Below are 20590 nucleotides of genomic sequence, written 5' to 3' on the forward strand. Positions count from 1 at the left end.
AATCTGCCTCTTGTTGCAGAGAAACAAAGCATTCAGAGGAACAAACCAAAAAACCCAGCACAGTTGCTTTGCCACCCATTCCCAAGCCCCTATTATACAGTCACAGAATACCTGACAGTTATTTTTAATTCATTTCTTTGTTTCTTAAAATGAAAACCCTAGTCAACATCTGGCTGCTGGAAGTTATGTTGTCAGTTAACTATTCACACTTATGTCTTATTTTTCCTACTGTCTTTGTTAATTTTAATGCTCCTGAGCAGATCTACCAGAGAATAGGAGGCGGCAAATCTGCTAACAGTTGTGGCTTTTTATAGATTTTGTGAAGTCTAAGAGATGGATGAGGTAAACAAGACAGGGTTCAATGGTAATGTTTGAGGAAATTATTTGACTTCAATTAACAAGCCTTTTCTCCCTTCCTACAACGGCTTTAAAAACTATTAGAAATATTAAATATAATTTAAAAAAAACAAACATCTGAACAGAATACTTTATTAGATATTTACTTCTAAATTTAAAAAATATATATCTTAGGTTCACGTTAATCTCTGAATCTATACTCATCATTAAAAATAAAGCCAAAAATATTAAAATATCAAATGAAAGAGGTAAATATACTACTACAAGTTTATTATAGTCTCAAAAAGAAAAGAACATTCATAGACTATTACTAAGGAAGGAAATGGATCAACGTACAGTTTACTTCCAGTGTTAAGTCAGTAATAGATTTTTATAACAGTCTACTTCTATTTTAAGAAGTACCTATGTTTTCATAAATTACTAAAAGTACTCCAATAAAACGTAGTTTAAAAAAAGTAAAAGGCTCTTATTGTTTTAAGAAATATATAGCTTCTCCTTATAAACAAAAATGTATCAAAAATAGGATTTTCTCTAAAGGGGTAAACATCACATTATTTTTGAAATTGCTAAACAATTTCAAAAAGTACCGAAAATTTTAATAAACAATTTTCAAAATCACTGTAAAAATATTTCTAGGTTTAAAGCACTGAAAGATATAAAAACCGTCATTCCCATTTAGTGCTTAGGCTAGAACCGGCCATACTGTGCTCCTTCAATTCGGAAACAAGAATTTACTTACTGAGCATACAAAGCAAGTGTCGTGCCAGGTGTAGGCCAGAGCTTCCAGGAACATGTCACCAGCTTCTATGGGAAACTCACATCCATGGCATATAGTGCCAAAGAGGGCATAATAATCTGTATTGGGGCAGGGGTAGGGGTAGACACAATTTAAACATGCCAAAGCTTTAGAATGATAGGTTTTAGAAAATAGCAACAAAATGGGAATTAAATGAGATGATGAAGATAAAGCTACTAGTAACTGGAAAATTTTCAGATGGCATAAAATTTGGCTTGAGATACACGCGTAGTATATTTCAGGTTACCCCTGGTAAACGTTATATAAGCAACTTAACATCCTCTATTATATTTTCCCATATAATACTCCTCAGTTCTGTCCAACTTCTTAAATGCCCAAATATGCATGAAGAAGAACACTGTTCTCTGATGTTATCAATAGCCATGATTGTTTCCATAAAATATAAGAGAACTTCCAGTAACTAGTAACAATGAGACTAATGAACATAAATGAAGAAGAAATACCTGATATTAGCAAATTTCATAGCACATCTGACTTGGTAAGGAAGAAAAACAAGTCACAGGAAACCTCCATGAAGAAATGCTGTGACTGAGTTTCTGGCTGGACTGTATCACAACAATATTAGCCACTATTTCTTTTGCTGTATTTTCTTTTCCATTTTATGACTTCATGCTGAAAATCCTTAGCCAGAGAACACCTCTTACTTGACACAGATTAGAGTCATAAAATATTAATATCTTCCTTCTGAAGAAAGCAGTTTTGACAAGATGTCTCTGTATTATCACTAAATTAGAACTTCCTGGCAATTTTCTTTTCTTTTCTGCAGCTGCTCTTACTATGTGTGTTCACTCATGGTTCACTCTGTGACTTTGGACACTTCCAATCCCACCTGGGCTGGAGGAGAAAGTAGGCTACCACCCGCGGCGTGAGTCACCTTTCCAGCAATCCTCAATACTCCTCAGTGCCAGCTGTTCAACACGCACCCACAGAGCCCCACTGTGCGCCAGGCGCTGTTCTAGGCACCGGCTGGGGGCACAGGGGAGAAGACAGACGGGGTTGTTCACCTCATGGGTTTTACAGTCTCATTGGGAGCAGGATGTCATCATTTATTATATTTTAAAAATAAATGATAATAAACAACTTCAGATTGTGACAAAGACCATAAGGGAAAGGAAAGAGTGATGCGATAGAGAATAGTTGGGGGAGGTGTATAACACTACACTCTAGAGGAGGGTTAGGAAAGGCTTCCCTGAGGAGAAAACAGTTGTGCTGTGACTTGAAAAAAAGGGGGACAGAAATCACCTCAGAAAAGCTGGGGAAGGACATTCCAGTCAGAAGAAATAGCGAGTACAAAAGCCCTGAGGCTGGAAGTATCCAGCAGGTTCAGAAACAACCAAGGGGCCAGGTATGGCTAGAATCCAGTGACAGAAAATCAGGGGGAGGAGATGAGGTTGGCAAAGCTGGACCTAGGGAGGAGTACAGTTTTTACTCTAGTGGAAGCCATCAGGGTGTTAAGCACAAGCTGATTCACCTTCACACAAGTATTACTGTGGCTATCTGAGGGTAGGGGGGAAGAAGATAAACCATTTTGGCTGGCAATTATAATGCCCAGGCAAAGAGTGAGGGCGAACTGGAGTTAATGCGGACAGTGGAGGTGAGAGAAATGAATGAATTCCATATCCACTGGGGGTAGAACTGTTAGAATTTACTAATTAGATTGGGCAAAGAAGCGTCAAGTCATGTTGACCGGCCTCAAATTAGAAGCTGACTGCTTCTTTAACTTGACTACTATGGACTATTCCCTTTGTCCAGCACCACCCTTTGAATCGCAAGGTAGAACAACAATAAAACCCCAGAGTGGCAGTGCAGGGGTACTGAGTCGAGGCATAAAAAAGGAAAAACATTTTATTTTTTGAAACATGTATGTGGAGTTGTAATATCTAAGTAAGGATAATATTAATAAGTAAGTGCTAAGAAAGCTCACTTATAGTCTTTGGGAAGGAAAAGGAAGTGTTCACAGTTTAGGTAATAGGACAAATGTCGTAGACTGGTCTTTAGAGTCTGTTTTTAAAAAAATAATCTTAACCAAGGGAGCAGTCCAAACCACAATTACCCTCCCATTCAGTAAAAGTAATAAAGGATTTCCAATTTGTTGTCAAAGCAGTGGTCTTCAAGAGCATATCACTACTATATTCAAAAGTTGAATATTTCTCATTTTTATAACCACTAAAAGTTCACTAGTGGAGTGTAAGGGGTGGCTTTAAGCTACACGATTTGGTAGGATTTATATCCAGAAGTTATTCGGGATTCAAGAATAATAGTTTTCTAAATTGCTTACATGGTCATTTCTCTTAATGAAGCTGGGAATATGTTTTGACCAAGTCACATGCAAATCTTACATATTTTTTTTTGCTATATATTTAAAGTAACATTAAGTGCTCCTAGAACATCCAGCAAAACTATTTTGCCCAATATTTCCTTTCGGCTTTATAGCACTATAAGGGACAATGTCCCTTGTCTTCATTCAAAACTTAAGAAACTCCTGGCTTTAGGATCTTACCAGTCTCACAGTAGGGCTCGCCATCCTCCAAGTGAAAGACATTATTACGAATGGGTTTCCCACAGGCCACACACACAAAACAGGAAACATGCCAAGTTTGTTTCAAAGCATTGATGACTTCCTGTTATAGAAAGGAAATGGACATAAAGAAAGGTGATGATTATTCTACTAGCTGTACCAATACAGTCCTTTTAAACTGACCCAAAGTAGACACACATGCTTTGTCTTTGCCTAAGCTTTTCATCTAATGAACTAGAGATATTTAAGGACAGACTCACAAATCATCTAAACTGATGCATCATATAAAATACGCATTTTCACAAACACACATCAATAAACTTACTTAAAGAATGAGTAGTGTTATTTAAACATTATAAATGTGGTGAATCCAAGTAAGCATTTCATAAGTGTTTGCTACCCTACATTCTGCTTTCCCTGAAAGGGTGTCAGGAAACATTAACTTGTAAAGATTTCACAGTATTATCTTGAAAATGTCATGGAGGAATGGCAAAACACTTAAAAATTAAAACAAGCCTATACTGTGTTGCACGATGGAAGCAACAACTTAATCAGTGTAACCCAATCATGTTTAACACATGGTTAGGATCTTGGAAATCAGCTATGGCTGTACTAAGCACACATTCATATGAGTGTCTAAAATTTGAACCATAAAGCATGGATTCTAGTCAACAATAATCCTATGGTTACATATACCAAGTATCAAAGACCTGGGCCAGATTTTAGTTAGTAAAAGAAGTTCTGGGGTGTTGGATTTGCAAGGAATTGTTTCTTTGAATTGACAGAACGAGATGGAGTCATTAAAAATCATTTTTGGGGCTTCCCTGGTGGCGCAGTGGTTGAGAGTCCGCCTGCCGATGCAGGGGACACGGGTTCGTGCCCCGGTCTGGGAAGATCCCACATGAGCCCATGAGCCATGGCCGCTGAGCCTGCGCGTCCGGAGCCTGTGCTCCGCAACGGGAGAGGCCACAGCAGTCAGAGGCCCGCGTACCGCAAAAAAAAAAAATCATTTTTGAAGAATAGTTAACATTATAGGAATTTACTCTTTCCACAACATTTATCACAAAAAGGAGGATGCTATACATAAAGTATGGTTATAATTTTGTAAACGAATTACTCATAAGGAGCAAACTGGAAGAAAACACATCCTAAGGTTAAGAGGAACTCTCTGGGACTGGTAAATATATAGATCATTTTAATTTTATTCTTTACATGTTTTGTATTTTCTAATTGTTGTAGAGTGAAATATTTTCTTTTCTAATAATAAATATTGTCAAAATAAAAGACAACAAAAAAAGAACATGATATAGATAAGTTACTGGCCATAGAAAATGCCATATTTCATTACTGAAGGGCTATGGGAAGAAATGGAAGTTATTTATATCCAAAGAGATCACCATGAACATGTACAAGTGGACATTCAACCAAATCATTTCCCAAAGCTTCTAGTATCTATTCAACTCTCTATCCTTGAGACAGATTACTATCCCTTCTTTAACAGGTTATCAAACAACTAAAACACAGTCCAGAAAATCTGTCCCTTTAGTGAAGTTCTGGCCCATGTCTGAAGCAATGAGTTTAAGATTTCCATTTCCTAGAACCTCATTTAGTGCTAAGACTCTTACTTAACTTTATTAATCATTCTAGAACTCATGGAATACATTTATACACTAAAAGAGTATTAATGTATTCTACTTATTAATTATTTGTCATTTGAAAAGGTACAGGCTGAATCATTCTCCTCTTTTCCTCTTCATATAATGTACAAATTAATAATATAGGAATATTCCAGTAGTATATTTATAATTTTAAAGTGTCTTCAAAGTTTTAGACCCATTTAAAGATGTATTCTAAAATTAAGGCTACTCAGTAATTCATACTAGCTTTTCTCTCAATTGGTATGAATTACACTTTCATTATTGTATTTTCATATTGAGAATATTAGAACTCAGCAACGTAATTTCCAAATTTTGCACGAGTTTCATATGAGTCCAGGTACCTTGGCTGCTTCTAAAGTAAAATTTCAACTCCTGGTCACCCACAGGAAATGCCTTATCCTTACTTCACAACTGCAAATTGGGTATTCCAGAGTAGGAAACTCATTAATTCATCATTATTTATTATGTATCTGAATCCTAAATTACTCCCTTTTTGTTTAAAAAAAAAAGGTGTGGCTTGATTATTTTTCTATCACATGTATATCTCATAAAACTGAGGTTATATTTTTAAACATTACATGCATTCAAGAAAAATATATCATTTATAAGCCTCATGTTTTATATATTTCATGAGATCTGTGCCCTGAGCTTGAACCCTGACAGATGGGGAAGTGCTGCTCTTATAAAAGCGATGGAATTTAATTTAAAACAGTGAAGGTGTCAATTCTGAGAACTCAGATGTGTGTGGTCCTGTGCGACCTCTTCATTCCTGAGCAAACAGGGTCCTGTTGAGGTAGCACACCCACAGTAAATTATTTTTTCCCCACAGTGGCTAGACTTTCACCAGACAAGCCAGCACTCAGTAAGACAAAACCAAAGACAACTTAACCCCATGAGTCTGACAGACTTCTACAGAGGTCTGTTTAGTTTTGTTTTGCAAAAATAAATAGTGATGAAAGCAGAGAGGGGATCAAGCAAGAAGAAAATAGAGAGCAAAAATGACAGAAGGGTTTCATACCAAAAAATTGCTCTGCTTGAAAACTCACTCGGAGTGAAAAGGGTTCCAATACTTACTCCAAGGATCTTCCTCTGGCATCGACCACATACAGGGGCAAAGAATCTCTCATAGCAGAGCTCACAATACAGGGCTCCCTGCTCCTCTACGAATCCAATGTAGGCCATCGTATTTCTGCAGTGAGCACAGTTAAATTCTTCTGGGTGCCAAGATTTCCCCAGTGCCACTAGGAAGGGTCCCCTGCCAAAACAAAAGAGATCAAGTTGGCTTAGGAAAGAGGTTTCTAGTTAGCCTGAAGAGCACCTCTTGTATGCAATGTCCAAACAATTAAATACCTGCTCAACCGTCCTTCTCAGGGGTGCTGGAAATGTACATAGGAACTCTGCTCGTTGAAGTGAAAAGGTCAGGAAAGAGGAATAAGCACTGAAGGGATTCCTTCAAGAAAGGCCATCTCTGCCCCTGGTTTTCTGTATTCAAGGGATTTGGTAGTTAGGGTTTCTGAGCTGCAATGAGTGAGTGCGTCATGATTACAACTGAGAATGAGAATATTAACTGTGACAGAAAATGAAGTAACCAGGAAAAATATATATGGGCTAGGCAGAAATGAGAGTTCGAAATTTCCATAAAATAAACAAAAGGAAAAAAATCTCAATTTGGTAATGTCAGCGTCTTAAAAACAGTAACAATTATTACTGGAAAAAACATTCTAGTCAGTTTCTCTTCCCCATACATTGTTTCTTATACTTATTTCTCAACTTTGTTAAACACACCAAATCCTCCCCCTCCAAAATGACTACAGATATTATAAACTGGGTATTAGAGATGGTTTGAAGCTACTTAGAAAGGTTTTATTTAATTCAAACATGACTGATTTTTAATGTACATTTGTATCAAGGTAAGAAATGTTTGTAAAGTGATTTTTTTCCCATTAAATACTATACAGCCATGAACTGATAAGATGGGTTTGGTTTGCTTGACAGGAATCCATTATGAAGATTTATCTAGTCATGAAGCCTGCGGAGATTAACCTTTCTAGCCTCTGCAACATACTTTTCAGTAGCTACATCACACTAATTTTTATTCATAGAGTGGCTTTCCCTCCAAGCCACTTTTACAGTTATCTAATTTGTCCATGCAACATTCCTGTGAGACAGACCAGAGCAGTTATTATGAACCCAGTTTAACAGATGGAGAAGCTGAGATACAGAATGTTCACAAGGTATGACATATATCATAAAATCACTGATTGAATGAAGGCCAGAAGCTGAATTTCCTGATTTCTATTACACTGCTCTAGTCAAATGATATTCTGTCTCTGATCACACTACCATCAATTATCATCACTGAGTAACCACAGGGTATCTAATTCTTAGTAAGCATAGGATATCTGACTTTTAGATAGATTATTAGTGGGAAAAGTCACAGTAACGAGCATCACAAAGTCGAAACATTTTTTAGCCTTTGACAATAACAGAAACCTTGATATTCAGTAACTATCTTCCATTGGGAAATTCTTTGCAAATACACTGTCATTTTCTCAGAACCAGCACTTACCTGACTCTGCAAGAGTCAGGTAAGTAGAAAGGCCCTTGATGAATGATTAAAATGTGTTCTGTGGGAATAAGAGGGTATTTTTTACCTACTTTTTGTTAACTTGTTTCTTATTACTAATATGATGCCATTTTCTATAAGCTAGTGCATGAAACTCTCTTAACATTTGAGAAAAGTAGTTTATTATTATTATTTCTTTTAAACTTTAGGGTACCATTCTTGTTACCATGAACAAGGAATGCCTTTGTTAACTAATTCCTGCCAGGAAAAAAAAAGGGCTACAGATCACTTATTCTGTAACCAAATATTTTGGTAGGCTGTCCCTCAACTTGTAACTGGTTTATAAACTACAGTCCTACTCAAGAGTTCATTTCATTTTCTCCGTATATACCTGGCAAGTAGTTTACTTTCAAAGATAAGCCAAAGAGTCACAATGCTCAAAGCCAGACAAAGTTTTAGGAGAGCACTTAGCTCTTCCACCAGGTAGGTAGCTCGTTATGTAGGCCTGAAAGATCTGCCAGGCTAAATTTACTGTGTAAATTTAGAGTATGGTAGAACTTTAGGGTTTTATGCTATGATTTGCCTGGACATTAAAGCAGGTTCTAAACTATTTATGAGGGTGAATTTATCAGGGCACATCTTCAGCTCATCCAGAAGGGTGGATAGCCCCTGAGGCCAGTATCCTTATTGACTCTTCAGTTTGCAAAAGAAGTCAATTCAATCTCAATTTCCACTTTCTGTTAAAGCAGAAGTGTTAGTATGCACTTGGAAGAAAGAGTTTTCCTCCTGAAACATGCCCATCAGTGCTACCAAATATTTAACAAACTTCATCTGAGAAAAAAAAAAAAGACATTTAAGAACAGCTGATTGCATTTTCTAGAATTTCTAAAATATGTGTTGAGATCAACTCAGAGAACCCTGTTCTGTGAATCGGAGGAGACTGGGCCTGCCCCGTCCCACAGGATAATTCCTTTAATGATGGGTGCTAAGTGTGACACCATCAGTCTGCACTGACACTTGTGAAAGGAAACAGCTCCACGAAACCCACCCCTGCTCTTTCTGGAAGTTCCTGTTGAGAGTGCTGTTCGTTAGATCACACATGGCCGTTTTTACATGGATTCCTTGGAGAAGTTGCTTTCAGGTTTTTGTAACAAGAACGGTTTTGCTTTTTCTGGGCAAGAGATTTTATTTTTTTATCTCACTGAACAGTAATTTGCAAAATTAATTTTCTTTGTTTTGTCAGCTGCTAGAAGGCTTACAGCCAAATTCAGTCTAACCAAAGGCAAGTATATATGTCATTACTGTCCAGACACAATGACAAATTTTTCTCCAGGCTTAATAGTCCCATCCATGATTTTCATTCTTCTTTTGCTCCCTTTTGTAATTTAGAAGGTTTTCTTATATTTCATATATTCTTAAAAAGTCTTTTTGAAAGCTTTCTGGGATAGAGTCCACTATATATAAATAAATAAATGACCCACTGAAAGGGTATTTTAAGGTATTTACTTAAGTTTCTTTGTCAAATTTGAATAGTGAACAATCTTAACGACAGTAAAGAAATTCCCTCTGCACCTTTAAAAAGTGATTTGAGGGCTTCCCTGGTGGCACAGTGGTTGAGAGTCCACCTGTCGATGCAGGGGACACGGGTTCGTGCCCCGGTCCGGGAGGATCCCACATGCCGCGCAGCAGCTGGGCCCATGAGCCATGGCCGCTGAGCCTGCGTGTCCGGGGCCTGTGCTCCGCAGCAGGAGAGGCCACAACAGTGAGAGGCCCGTGTACCGCAAAAAAAAAAAAAAAAAAAAAAAAAAAAAAGTAAAAAAGTGAGTTGACAGTGACCTGTGCTCCTGCCAGCCTTCCTTTCCTACATAAACAGGCTCTGTGCAGATACTCCTTGGCTGAACTGAAAGAGCATCTTCCCCATCAATGCCACTGAAGTTATGTATAAACAATAAAATCTATACATAACAGAGTCCTGTCTTGTCTGTGTCAGCAGAGACTAATTTAACAAATTCATTAACACAGGATGAACAGAATACGTTCTTCTTATCCCAGGTAGGATTGGGTTTCCGTCTGGGAACTGGAAGGCAGGCTTGCGTAACTGCACAGTGGAATGAAGCGTTCAGTTCCCTCTCAGAGCTCTCTGCATCCATGAACCTCCCTGAATCCCTGCTGACAGACAAGTGAAGGAAGGGGAGACAGCTGAAGCACTGATTGGCTGAGAGAGCAGAGCTATGGCGTGGAACTTTTCACCCTGTTCATTTTCTGTGAGACTGATGCCAAAAAAAAAATTATTAATAATGGAAGGAAAGGTAGGGAAGGATGCTAAGGGAATAATTCAGAGAAAAAGAACAGCTTAGTCAGAAAGGTGAAAAGAACTGCAAATTTCAACAGGCACAGCTAATAGGGATTTAGGTTGAAAATCAAACGCTTACTTCTTTTTTTTTTTTTGACTACCACAGTAGGTTTATTGAACATCCACCATTCTCATACAGATACAAAATTAAAGAAATAGAAAAAAAATTTTTCCTGGTGATGAGAACTCTTAGGATTTACTCCCTTAACTTTCAAGGGTAACATACAGCACTGTTGATTCAAAGGCTTACTTCTTGCTTCCCTTTGTTATTTAATTCTTAACAGTAACCCTCACTGATAGAACTTAACTCTATAAATAGATGGAGAAAACATCAGAGAAGTTAGGCAACTTCTCTGAGATGATGTGGATCATGAACTGGAAAGCTAGAATCCTCCAGGGCCCAGCCACTACAGGTTAAAATTTTTTATTTAACCAGAAGTTAAGTGCATCAAAAGAAGTTAAAAAGAAAGTTAAAAAAAATCAAAATAAGTTAATTAACAAAAGTTAAAAACAAAGCCACATAAAAAATAACTCACATGCTCAAAAATAAATATGGAATCTGATAGTTGGCTACAGGGACCACTGAAGCAGCAGATGTGACATATTATACCAGATCCATATGTATATAAGTATTGAAATCACCAAAAGGAATTCCCATTATTAAAGATGTTCCTGAGGCAGGATTAATTTTTGAACTTTACAACTATGACAATTTAGAGCCCTATAGATATCTCATGACTTTTCCTCAGTGCCATGATTCAGGACTCCTTACTATGGCTATAAGGGCAGTACATATATATTACTTATATTACCAGGGTACTATGTACTGCTCATGACACTTACATTACTGCATTATGGTTATCTATTTCAGGTCTCTGGCTTCCTTATCAGGTGATAAAATACATGAAATCAGGGACTGCCTCTTAACATTTATATACTATGGTGCTAGTATGGCAACTTGCACTTGTTTTCTTTTTTTAATATATTTAAAAAAATTGAGATGTAATTGACATATAACACTGTGTAAATGTAAGGTGCACAACGTGTTGGTTTGATATGTTTATGTATTGCAATATGATTACCCACCTTAGCATTAGCTAATACTTTATAAGTTTTTGATGGATATTTGTTGTATAAAAGTATCATTTTATGAGTAGACTATTGAACTTTATTGCTTGCAATTTCTTTCAAATAAAAGTAATTGGTTGTTGAAGCTAGATAATCCCCATCTCTCCTCTTTGCACCAACAGGATTCTGGAGGTATCTTTATTAGACTTACCACATTGATATGGCTGTTGATTTGCTTGTCTGTATTTTTTACCAGAGTGTAACTATTAATTTGCTAGAACTGCCTTAACAAAGTGCCACAGATGGGATGGCTTAAACAACAGGAATTAACTTTTTCACAGTTTTGGAGGTTAGAAGTCTAAGACCAAGATGTTGGCAGGGTTAAACTCTTCTAAGGCCTCTCTCTTTGGCTTGTAGATGGTCACCTTCACCTGGTCTTCCCTCTGTATGTGTGTGTGTCCTAATCTCTTCTTAAAAGGACACCAGCCATACTGGATTAGAGCCCATCCTAATGACCTCACTTTACTTCTTAAGGACCCTATCTCCGGTTACAGTCACAGTGAGATATTAGGGGTTAGGATTTCAACATATGAATTTTGGGGGGACACAATTCAGTCTATAACAGTAACTTCCTTAAGGGAAGGGAGTAAATATGTCTTTGATTTCTGTATCACTGGTATTTAAAGGAGGTGGCACATAAAATACTCAATGAGCACTGCTTATAGGATGGCTATATTTCTATGAGAAATAGAAATACAGTCATCCTATAGTCTCATCTATAGTTAGACGAGAAACTGGAAAAGTAAACCTCTCATCCCCTCGGTCATCTCTATGAGTCTAGGAATGCATGTATGGGGTACAAAGTCATTTGGTGGGGAGGAAAGAACCTGTAACTGTTCGGCCTATCTATTACTTTCTCCCTTCTCACTTACCCACTCTAACATTATGAAGAAGAGTACCTTGCCAAACTCAAGTTATGACAGGTCTGCTTAAGCTGTTTTTTCTCCTGATTTAATATAGTAGTATATACGATTACATATATATAGAGTCACAATATTTATATATATTATATATTTATATATCTTGGTATGTACTTTCTTTATACAACGTTAGAATCATATTTTATTTAGAGTTCTATAGTCCTTTTTTTATCTTAATACTATAACTTTTTCCTAAGTAGTGGAAGTTAAAAGCATGAATATAATTTAAAGTTAGATCTGAGCTCAAATGCAGGTTTTACTGTTTACTATCTAGGTAACTTCAGCAAATATGTAACTTTTCTGTGCCTCAGTTTTCTCATCTGTGAAATCAGGCAATTATAATAACTGTCTTACAAGGTTATAAGAATTTAATGAGAAGTCAGTTAAAATTCTTAGCACAGTATTTGGCATATGCTAAGAATACATTAAACAATTATTACCCAAAATAGCATCTTAATGGCACCCTAATATTACATCATATAGATGCTGAACATTTTGTTCTTTCCAATTTTTCACTACAGTAGATCTGAACTCTTGGTCTATGCATTGCTCATAAATCTTGGTCTATGTCTCTGGTTATTTCTTTAAATGGAGGGACTAACACATTAAGACAAGAAGCCTTTTATTTTCAAGTAAAATCTTAACCAGAAGGGAAAATAAATAAAACCTATTAATAATGGAGTGCTCAGAGATAGAACTGGATGGTGAGACAGGCAAAAAAACTCTGCTGGCTTCTTCCTGGGGTAACTGAGATGGCCCTCCTTATGAGAAAAGTTTGAAAATAAGTGAGCAGGAAATAAATCAATAATGTTAAAATTTTCTCTGTCGCTGGAATAAACAATGAGTTGTCTGCATGCGATTGTTCTGGTGCTGGACTGTAGGCAAAGACAGGATAATAGCATTGTGGCTATTTTTTTTTTTAAGCATTTCATATCAAAGAAGAAATCAAGCACCATGAATCCCTTACTTCTTTCACCAAAATGCTAAGAAGCTAAATGTGAATGGTCCATTTAACTTTATGTAATACAAGTGGATTTTAGTGCCACTAGATGTAACAGTTCAGAAATAAGCTACTGTTTTCATAAGCCCGTTCTACCAGAGAAACTAAATATGGCTTTGGCTATATTAGTAGCCTGATTTTCTGTTTCCCTATTATATCAGCACTCCAAACAGTCAATCTGTTCATGAGTATGAGTTGAGGAAATGGTACTTCTATCATAAATGGATTGGAAATGTTCTAGAGCAATTTAATCAGAGCTTCAGTAGGATTTCCTAAAATGTAACATTCTATCCATCTGTAAAAGGCAACTGACTAATCAAAGTATTGCCGAAATAATACAATTTAGGCAAAACATCCATAATCTTTTCAAGATTCAAATAAACCAAAGAATTATAAACATTAGATGAAAATAAAATGGTCTATGGAGTTTTAAGCTAAAAATATGTTCAATAAGAGATAATCAGTTCAGTACTAACATTCAGTGACCCAGGTTTCTGAGATTTTCCAAAAACAATGAACTTTTCTACAAAAAAAATAAAATAAAACATAAAATTTGCCTTAGTTTGCCTTTACTTAAAAATATTTTTGAAAATTTTAAACATTTAGAAAATAAATATAAAACAATATAAATTATAAACAAATAATGTAAATTACACTGTGGAAAACCAAACAACAATATAAATTATAAAATAATCTTAAACTTCTCAGGTTCTGCCAGGTTACAATATTCTATACTGAAAGTATCAAGCCTACAACTGCAGCTTGTTTTTAAAACAGGTGTCCAAGAGAATGTCACTTGACCTAACGCCTCCTTGCTTTGGTAAGTGATACTGACACTGAGGCCAAGAACTAGAATTATGCTTTGACTAGCTCTCTGAACTGACCACAATCTATTCAAGCTGCTTTAGCATTTGAGCACCAAGCAAATGTGCTGTGTTAATTACTGTTATAGGATCTTGACATGAGCTAATACCTGTTCCTGTTAACTTTCCCAGTAAATGAAGCTCTAATGCTTAACTGATAACAAGTGCTGAGATAATCCAGAGTAGTATAAAATTTAACAGATGAGGGGGCAATAAGTGGTGGCCATTCATGTTTTTAACGTAATATTTATTTTACTTGGCAGAAGACTGTGCATTAAAATTATATCCTAGGCTAGCATTAAAAACTGAAACCATGGCAGTTAGGGGTAGGGAATGTAATTTCTATTTTGATCTTCATATATTCTCCATACTAAGTTTTTCAGATGTGCTGGCAGTGGTGATAGCAGGATATCACAGAATTTTATAATCAGACAACAAGAATCAGAAACCGATATGGCTTGACATTGTGTTAATCCATCCAGTAATCACTTGCTTATTACAACAGGACACAAACAGCAGTGACTCCTGTCTCCATAAAGGGTGTTTTTCTGCAGACTAAAGAATCCCCACATACCAGTCTACATAACCAAAGTACCATAACTTACAGAAACAATGTTACAAGTCAAAACTTATTTTTATTAATATTAACCTTAAAAACATAACCCTATATAGAGTTAGTAATTAAAAACATTGCTTTATTTATTGAGACAAAGCAGTACCACACTAGATTCTATAATAGTTTAAATATTTCTGTTAAGACCCTATAGTAGTACTTTCAAAAACATGTCTCTAACCAAATTGATACTATGATCTGAAGGGTGAGTGGGTCTAGAGTCACGTATGATCTGTTCAGGTCAAACACTCACCGAATGGCTTTTGTGTGTCGGATACTGTGCTAGACTCTGGAAACTTCTACTGATTTTCTGCTTCTCCCCATAAACCATTATTACCCCTCCCACTGCTGCTGGCTAATTCTTACACAGGAGGTGCTCACTGTGGAAAATACAAACTAAGGGAAAAATAACAGCTTACAAAATATCATGATTTCATTTCTGTAAAACAACATCTGTCCTTATGTGTGTGTGTTTTAAAAGTGTGAACTAAAATACTAATAGTGGTTACCTTGGGATGTGGAATTATGGATGAACTTTTATTTTCGCTTTCTGTTTTTCCATATTTTGGAAATGTCACAATGAACGCAGACTACCTTTAAAAGGCAAAAGCTATTTTTCAAAAAATCATGTACTCTGTGCTGTGCTCTTGACACATTTATTATTTAATAGTGAATTAAGAAGAAGAATATTTATATTTGGTTCTTAAATAAGATATTGAGACTCCCTGTGCTCCATTTTAAGTAGTAACTAGAAACATTATCCTAAGCAATAATTATATAAGAGAGGAGGGGAAAATGCAAGTAAGTCTTAACCTTTTTCAGCTTTAGAGGTGCTGTTGTTTCAACTATTACAAAACAAGGTAAATTAAAAATGATGAGAGAGCTTGAGCAGTCATTTCAAGTAATCATCTGTTACTGCCAACAAGACAACTCACAGAGGCAACAGGGTCCTCTGGTGGGATCCCTGCATTAACATTCACACCTAAACCTCATAACATTCTTCTTTTTTTTTTTTTTAGATGTTGGGGGTAGGAGTTTATTAATTTATTTTTGCTGTGTTGGGTCTTCATTTCTGTGCGAGGGCTTTCTCCAGTTGTGGCAAGCGGGGGCCACTCTACATAGCGGTGCGTGGGCCTCTCACTATCGCGGCCTCTCTTGTTGCGGAGCACTGGCTCCAGACGTGCAGGCTCAGTAGTTGTGGCTCACGGGCCTAGTTGCTCCGCGGCATGTGGGATCCTCCCAGACCAGGGCTCAAACCCGTGTCCCCTGCATTAGCAGGCAGATTCTCAACCACTGTGCCACCAGGGAAGCCCCCACCCCCATAACGTTTTAAAAGTCACTTGTTCAGAAACGCTGAGGTTTATAAGTGCCAGTGTAATACACTCACTTAAGAGCTTACTTTTAGCCTTTTCTGCTTATCAGAATTAAAGAAACAATAAAATACATTGGGATAAAAAATATTTTAAAGAAGCAGATTATGACCTAATCTAAAATGTAAAGCATTTATGAATAGATCTGAAGGTAATTATATCTTTTAGAGCTTAGGTATTCAAAAATCCAATCTTCTTTTCTCAAGGACTCAAAGTTCTTTATTTTACATCATTAGTTATTTTTCATCTAAATGAAAGTCCTCACTTTTATAATTTGTGAAATAATGGAGTTCTTTGGGGTCCCTTTGAGTCTTAATATTTTATTATTCTCTGAAAAGCCACATTAATCATTATTTTCCCTTAGTTCTGATAGGAATTAATAACTGACTAGATTGGTATTTTTAGTTTTATTATCACAGAGCCCAGAATTACTTTTTATTAAAATAGATTCTAACAAATGTATATATCTTCATATGTGTCTACTTCAATACTATTATATAGAAATACAGCAAGAATATTTTCACTAATAAAATTTCTAATCTTCCAGAATATTAAAAAACAATCCATATTGGTATTAAGTCCTTTCAAGAAAAAATTAAAATCAAATAACCAACCTGATGACCTGGTTGCAGTGGGCACACATCGGAGTTCGTTTCCCTGCGGGAATGTGCTCGGCCCTTTGCACCAAAGTGTCCTCATCACTGGGCTGCGGCTGCCTTTCGGCTGAGTTGGCTGATGCCACTGCTCCTGTGGATGTCCCGCTGCTTGCGACTCTCCTGGTAGAAGGTGCTAGGAGTTAAAACAGAAGAGTCAGAATGACAACAAGCGGAATATAAACTTTTCCTAATAATCACATAATAACATTACTTTAAAAAATAATCTATCCACTCACTTCTTCACTCATTCACTCACACTTATGGATAGGTTACAGACCAAACACTGGTCTGAGACTACAGAGTTAAAAAAGAAAAATTCAAGGATGACAACCCAGTGAAAGAGTTATGACAGACGACTGCAGAGGGTTTTGTAGGAAAAGCAGAGTCACCTCTGCTTCCAAGAGGAGATATGGTTAATGTTGAATATTGATGTTGAAATACTTCTAGTCATCCAGACACCTCTGCGAACCGTTAATTAGATTTAACTCAAAATCTGTCAGAGCACATTAAAGATTTCAATGTGTTGAAGATAAAAGCAAAAATGAACTCCCTATATTCTGTCTCTTCCTGTACTGCCTAAGTAGACTGTGAAATCGGTCACCCGGTCATATAAGGCAGATATGTAAGAATCATCTCATCCTAGGGCCTTCCTCTCCCTCCTCTGTGGTTATAATGGGTCCTGCTGACTTTACATCACAAATGGTTCTTGATTTGCCCCCTCGTCTCCATTCCTACAATACTGTCCTGGTTCATGTCCTCAAAGTCTCCCACCTGGACTAACCACCAAATGCCTTGTCCGCCTTAAATTCGTACTCCCACTGCCACCGAGGACTGAAATCTTATCTGATCACAGCTCTGCATAAACCATTTCAAGGATGTCATTCTTCTTTGACCACTGAGTGTAGTCCAATCTTCTAAGCACCACATACAGGTCCCTCCAGTGGTCTCTGCCTGCCGCACAGCCTCATCTGTCACCACCCTCTGCCTTTCTCTTTATGCTACAATGAATACAAAACTGGCTCATTTCCCCCGTGAATGGGGCTATCTATTCACAGCCTGCCCTCACCTCACTTCTCTACCATTCTTCCTATTCACCTAGTAACCACCACTCATTAAGATGCAGCCCAGTCTGACTGGTGTGAGGTGATACCTCATTGTAGTTTTGATTTGCATTTCTCTGCAATAAATGCTGGAGAGGGTGTGGAGAAAAGGGAACCCTCATACACTGTTGGTGGGAATGTAAATTGATACAGCCACTATGGAGAACAGTATGGAGGTTCCTTAAAAAACTACAAATAGAACTACCATATGACCCAGCAATCCCACTACTGGGCATATCCCCTGAGAAAACCATAATTCAAAAGTCATCTAATACAATGTTCATTGCAGATCTATTTACAATAGCCAGGACATGGAAGTAACCTAAGTGTCCATCAACAGATGAATGGATAAAAAAGATGTGGCACATATATACAATGGAATATTACTCAGCCATAAAAAGAAACGAAATTGAGTTATTTGTAGTGAGGTGGATGGACCTAGAGTCTGTCATACAAAGTGAAGTAAGTCAGAAAGAGAAAAACAAGTACCGTATGCTAACACATATATATGGAATCTAAAAAATAAAAGTGGTTCTGAAGAACCTAGGGGCAGGAGAGGAATAAAGATGCAGACGTAGAGAATGGACTTGAGGACACAGGGAGGGGAAGGGTAAGTTGGGACGAAGTGAGAGAGTGGCATGGACTTATACATACATTACCAAATTTAAAATAGATAGCTAGTGGGAAGCAGCCGCATAGCACAGGGAGATCAGCTCGGTGCTCTGTGACCACCTAGAGGGGTGGGATAGGGAGGGTGGAGGGAGATGCAAGAGGGAGGAGATATGGGGATATATGCATACATATATCTGATTCACTTTGTTATACAGCAGAAACTAACACACCATTGTAAAGCAATTATACTCCAATAAAGATGTTAAAAAAAAAAAAAGATGCAGCCCAGGGGTCAGCTGCTCCACAACTCCCCCCTGAACTATCTCTCCCCGCTTCCCCTTTCACATAATCCAGATTAAAGTCTTTTTCCCATGTTCCCGTAATTTTCTGAATGACTAGATTATTGCCTCTACTGCATGTATTTGTGTCTTTTCTTCCCCAACTAGAGAGTAAGCTCCCTGAGGGCAGGAACGATGTCTTATTCTTCACCCTAGCAACTAATACAGTGTCTGGAATGAATAAATGAATGAATGAATGAATGAATGAGTAAAGTGGAATCAATACATAAATGAACAACAGCAAAAACTGCGAAGGATTAAAACCAACAGGTCTGCTACTTACCCACAGGTGATTAAAGTGTAGTGGAAGAGAAAAGGCATACATTCTAATGGTTGACAAGGAACAACTTTTAAGAAAAGCATATAAATAATATAAATTGTGTGTGTGGTACGTATGTGGTACGTATGTACGTGTGCGTGTGTGCTGACAGGATTCACATTAAAGGCATGGTTAGAACTGGATAAGGTTATGAGCATACTTGAAAGGCTATTTCTCCCTCAGGAGAATAAAGCCTGTTTGCAATGATGTGCAACTGCAGATCCAGAAGCCCTGCATTTACAAACACGTAGCACATCTCCTCCAGCTCTGCTTGGCACCTGAGCTGTGAAATGGCACTTGACAGGCCAGGGAGCTCGACTAGTGCCCATGTTTCAAGTGAGTCAACTGGATTAGGAACACGTTTTCACTCTCTTGGACTCACACTTTCTCTTACAGAAATGCAAAAGAAAGTTACTGTAATGTTTGCTTTGTCTTCCTAATTCCCTCACTGGCTTGCACAGCACAATTCTCCTTCAATTTCTAGATCCAGGCCTGACTGCTCTTGGAGAAAGGCAGATATGCATCTTCACTGCCGCAAATCTTGTTCTTATCTTTAAATTCAAGACAGGCAACATGGATTTCATCTGCTTGCGCACATTACCAGCTCATCCTCACTATTCCTGCATGTCTGCATTCTCCCACTTACTCACGCATGGCCCTCTGGCTCTGCTGTCCCTGTCAGTCCCCAGACCCTAAGAACTGTTCCCTTGGAAATGTTTCCAAGGTCTGTCCCTTAATCCAAACCCACGCTCCAGCATTTGAGTCCTGGTCTTGAACCCCTCAAGTCTGGACAATTCCAAGTCTCCTAACCAGTCTCTCTGTCTTCAGTCTCTTTTTCAGCTTATTCTGCTGGATTATTTTTCCAAATACACTACTCTGATCATATTTTCTTGCTTATAAAGCTTCCCTAACTCTTCCCTGCAAACTCTATGCATTCCTGACAGTCCAGTCCCTGCATGAGCTCACTCCAATCTTCTTTACAACCTTGTTTTTTATGTTCACCCACATCCCCGCCATTATCATCTAACTCGGTGATCTTTATTTACCATTTAACTTGTGCCGTCCCTATTTGAAGGCACTATTCTCAAATCCTTACAACAGCCTTAAGATTTAGGCATGATTAGTACCACACTTTTACTCTAGCTGAGGCAAAGAGAGGTTAAGAAAGCGGCCCAAGGTCACACAGCAAATTAAGGGCAACCCTAAAGCCAGGCAGTCTGGCTCCAGAGTCTGTGCTCTTAAACACTATGCTATCGTCTACTCACTGTCCCCTGGACATGCCGTGACAGGCCCTGCTTCTATGAGGCACAGTCAATGAAATGTCCCTTTCTCCATGACTACTCATGGATTTCCCATTCTGTAAGGCTCATGGAAATTCCATCTTCTTCCCCAGTATTCCCTG

The 20590-nt window shown here is 37.6% G+C and overlaps 1 protein-coding gene across 5 annotated transcripts in view; it reads right to left on the bottom strand.

The window, feature by feature from the left end:
• PDLIM5 (PDZ and LIM domain 5) overlaps nucleotides 1-20590 on the bottom strand; it is a 209116-nt gene that overhangs the window by 4275 nt on the left and 184251 nt on the right. For all 5 annotated transcript variants that reach the window (XM_082838454.1, XM_082838452.1, XM_082838456.1 and 2 more), the window contains 4 exons: nucleotides 16778-16952; nucleotides 6425-6605; nucleotides 3675-3795; nucleotides 1097-1212 (listed from right to left, as the gene is read on the bottom strand). In XM_082838454.1, the coding sequence (XP_082694580.1) occupies nucleotides 1097-1212; nucleotides 3675-3795; nucleotides 6425-6605; nucleotides 16778-16952 (593 nt within the window). The remainder of the gene's footprint in view (nucleotides 1-1096; nucleotides 1213-3674; nucleotides 3796-6424; nucleotides 6606-16777; nucleotides 16953-20590) is intronic.

This window comes from Leucopleurus acutus, assembly GCF_964270905.1.
Source record: "Leucopleurus acutus genome assembly, chromosome: 4".
Classification (NCBI taxonomy): Eukaryota; Metazoa; Chordata; class Mammalia; order Artiodactyla; family Delphinidae; genus Leucopleurus; species Leucopleurus acutus.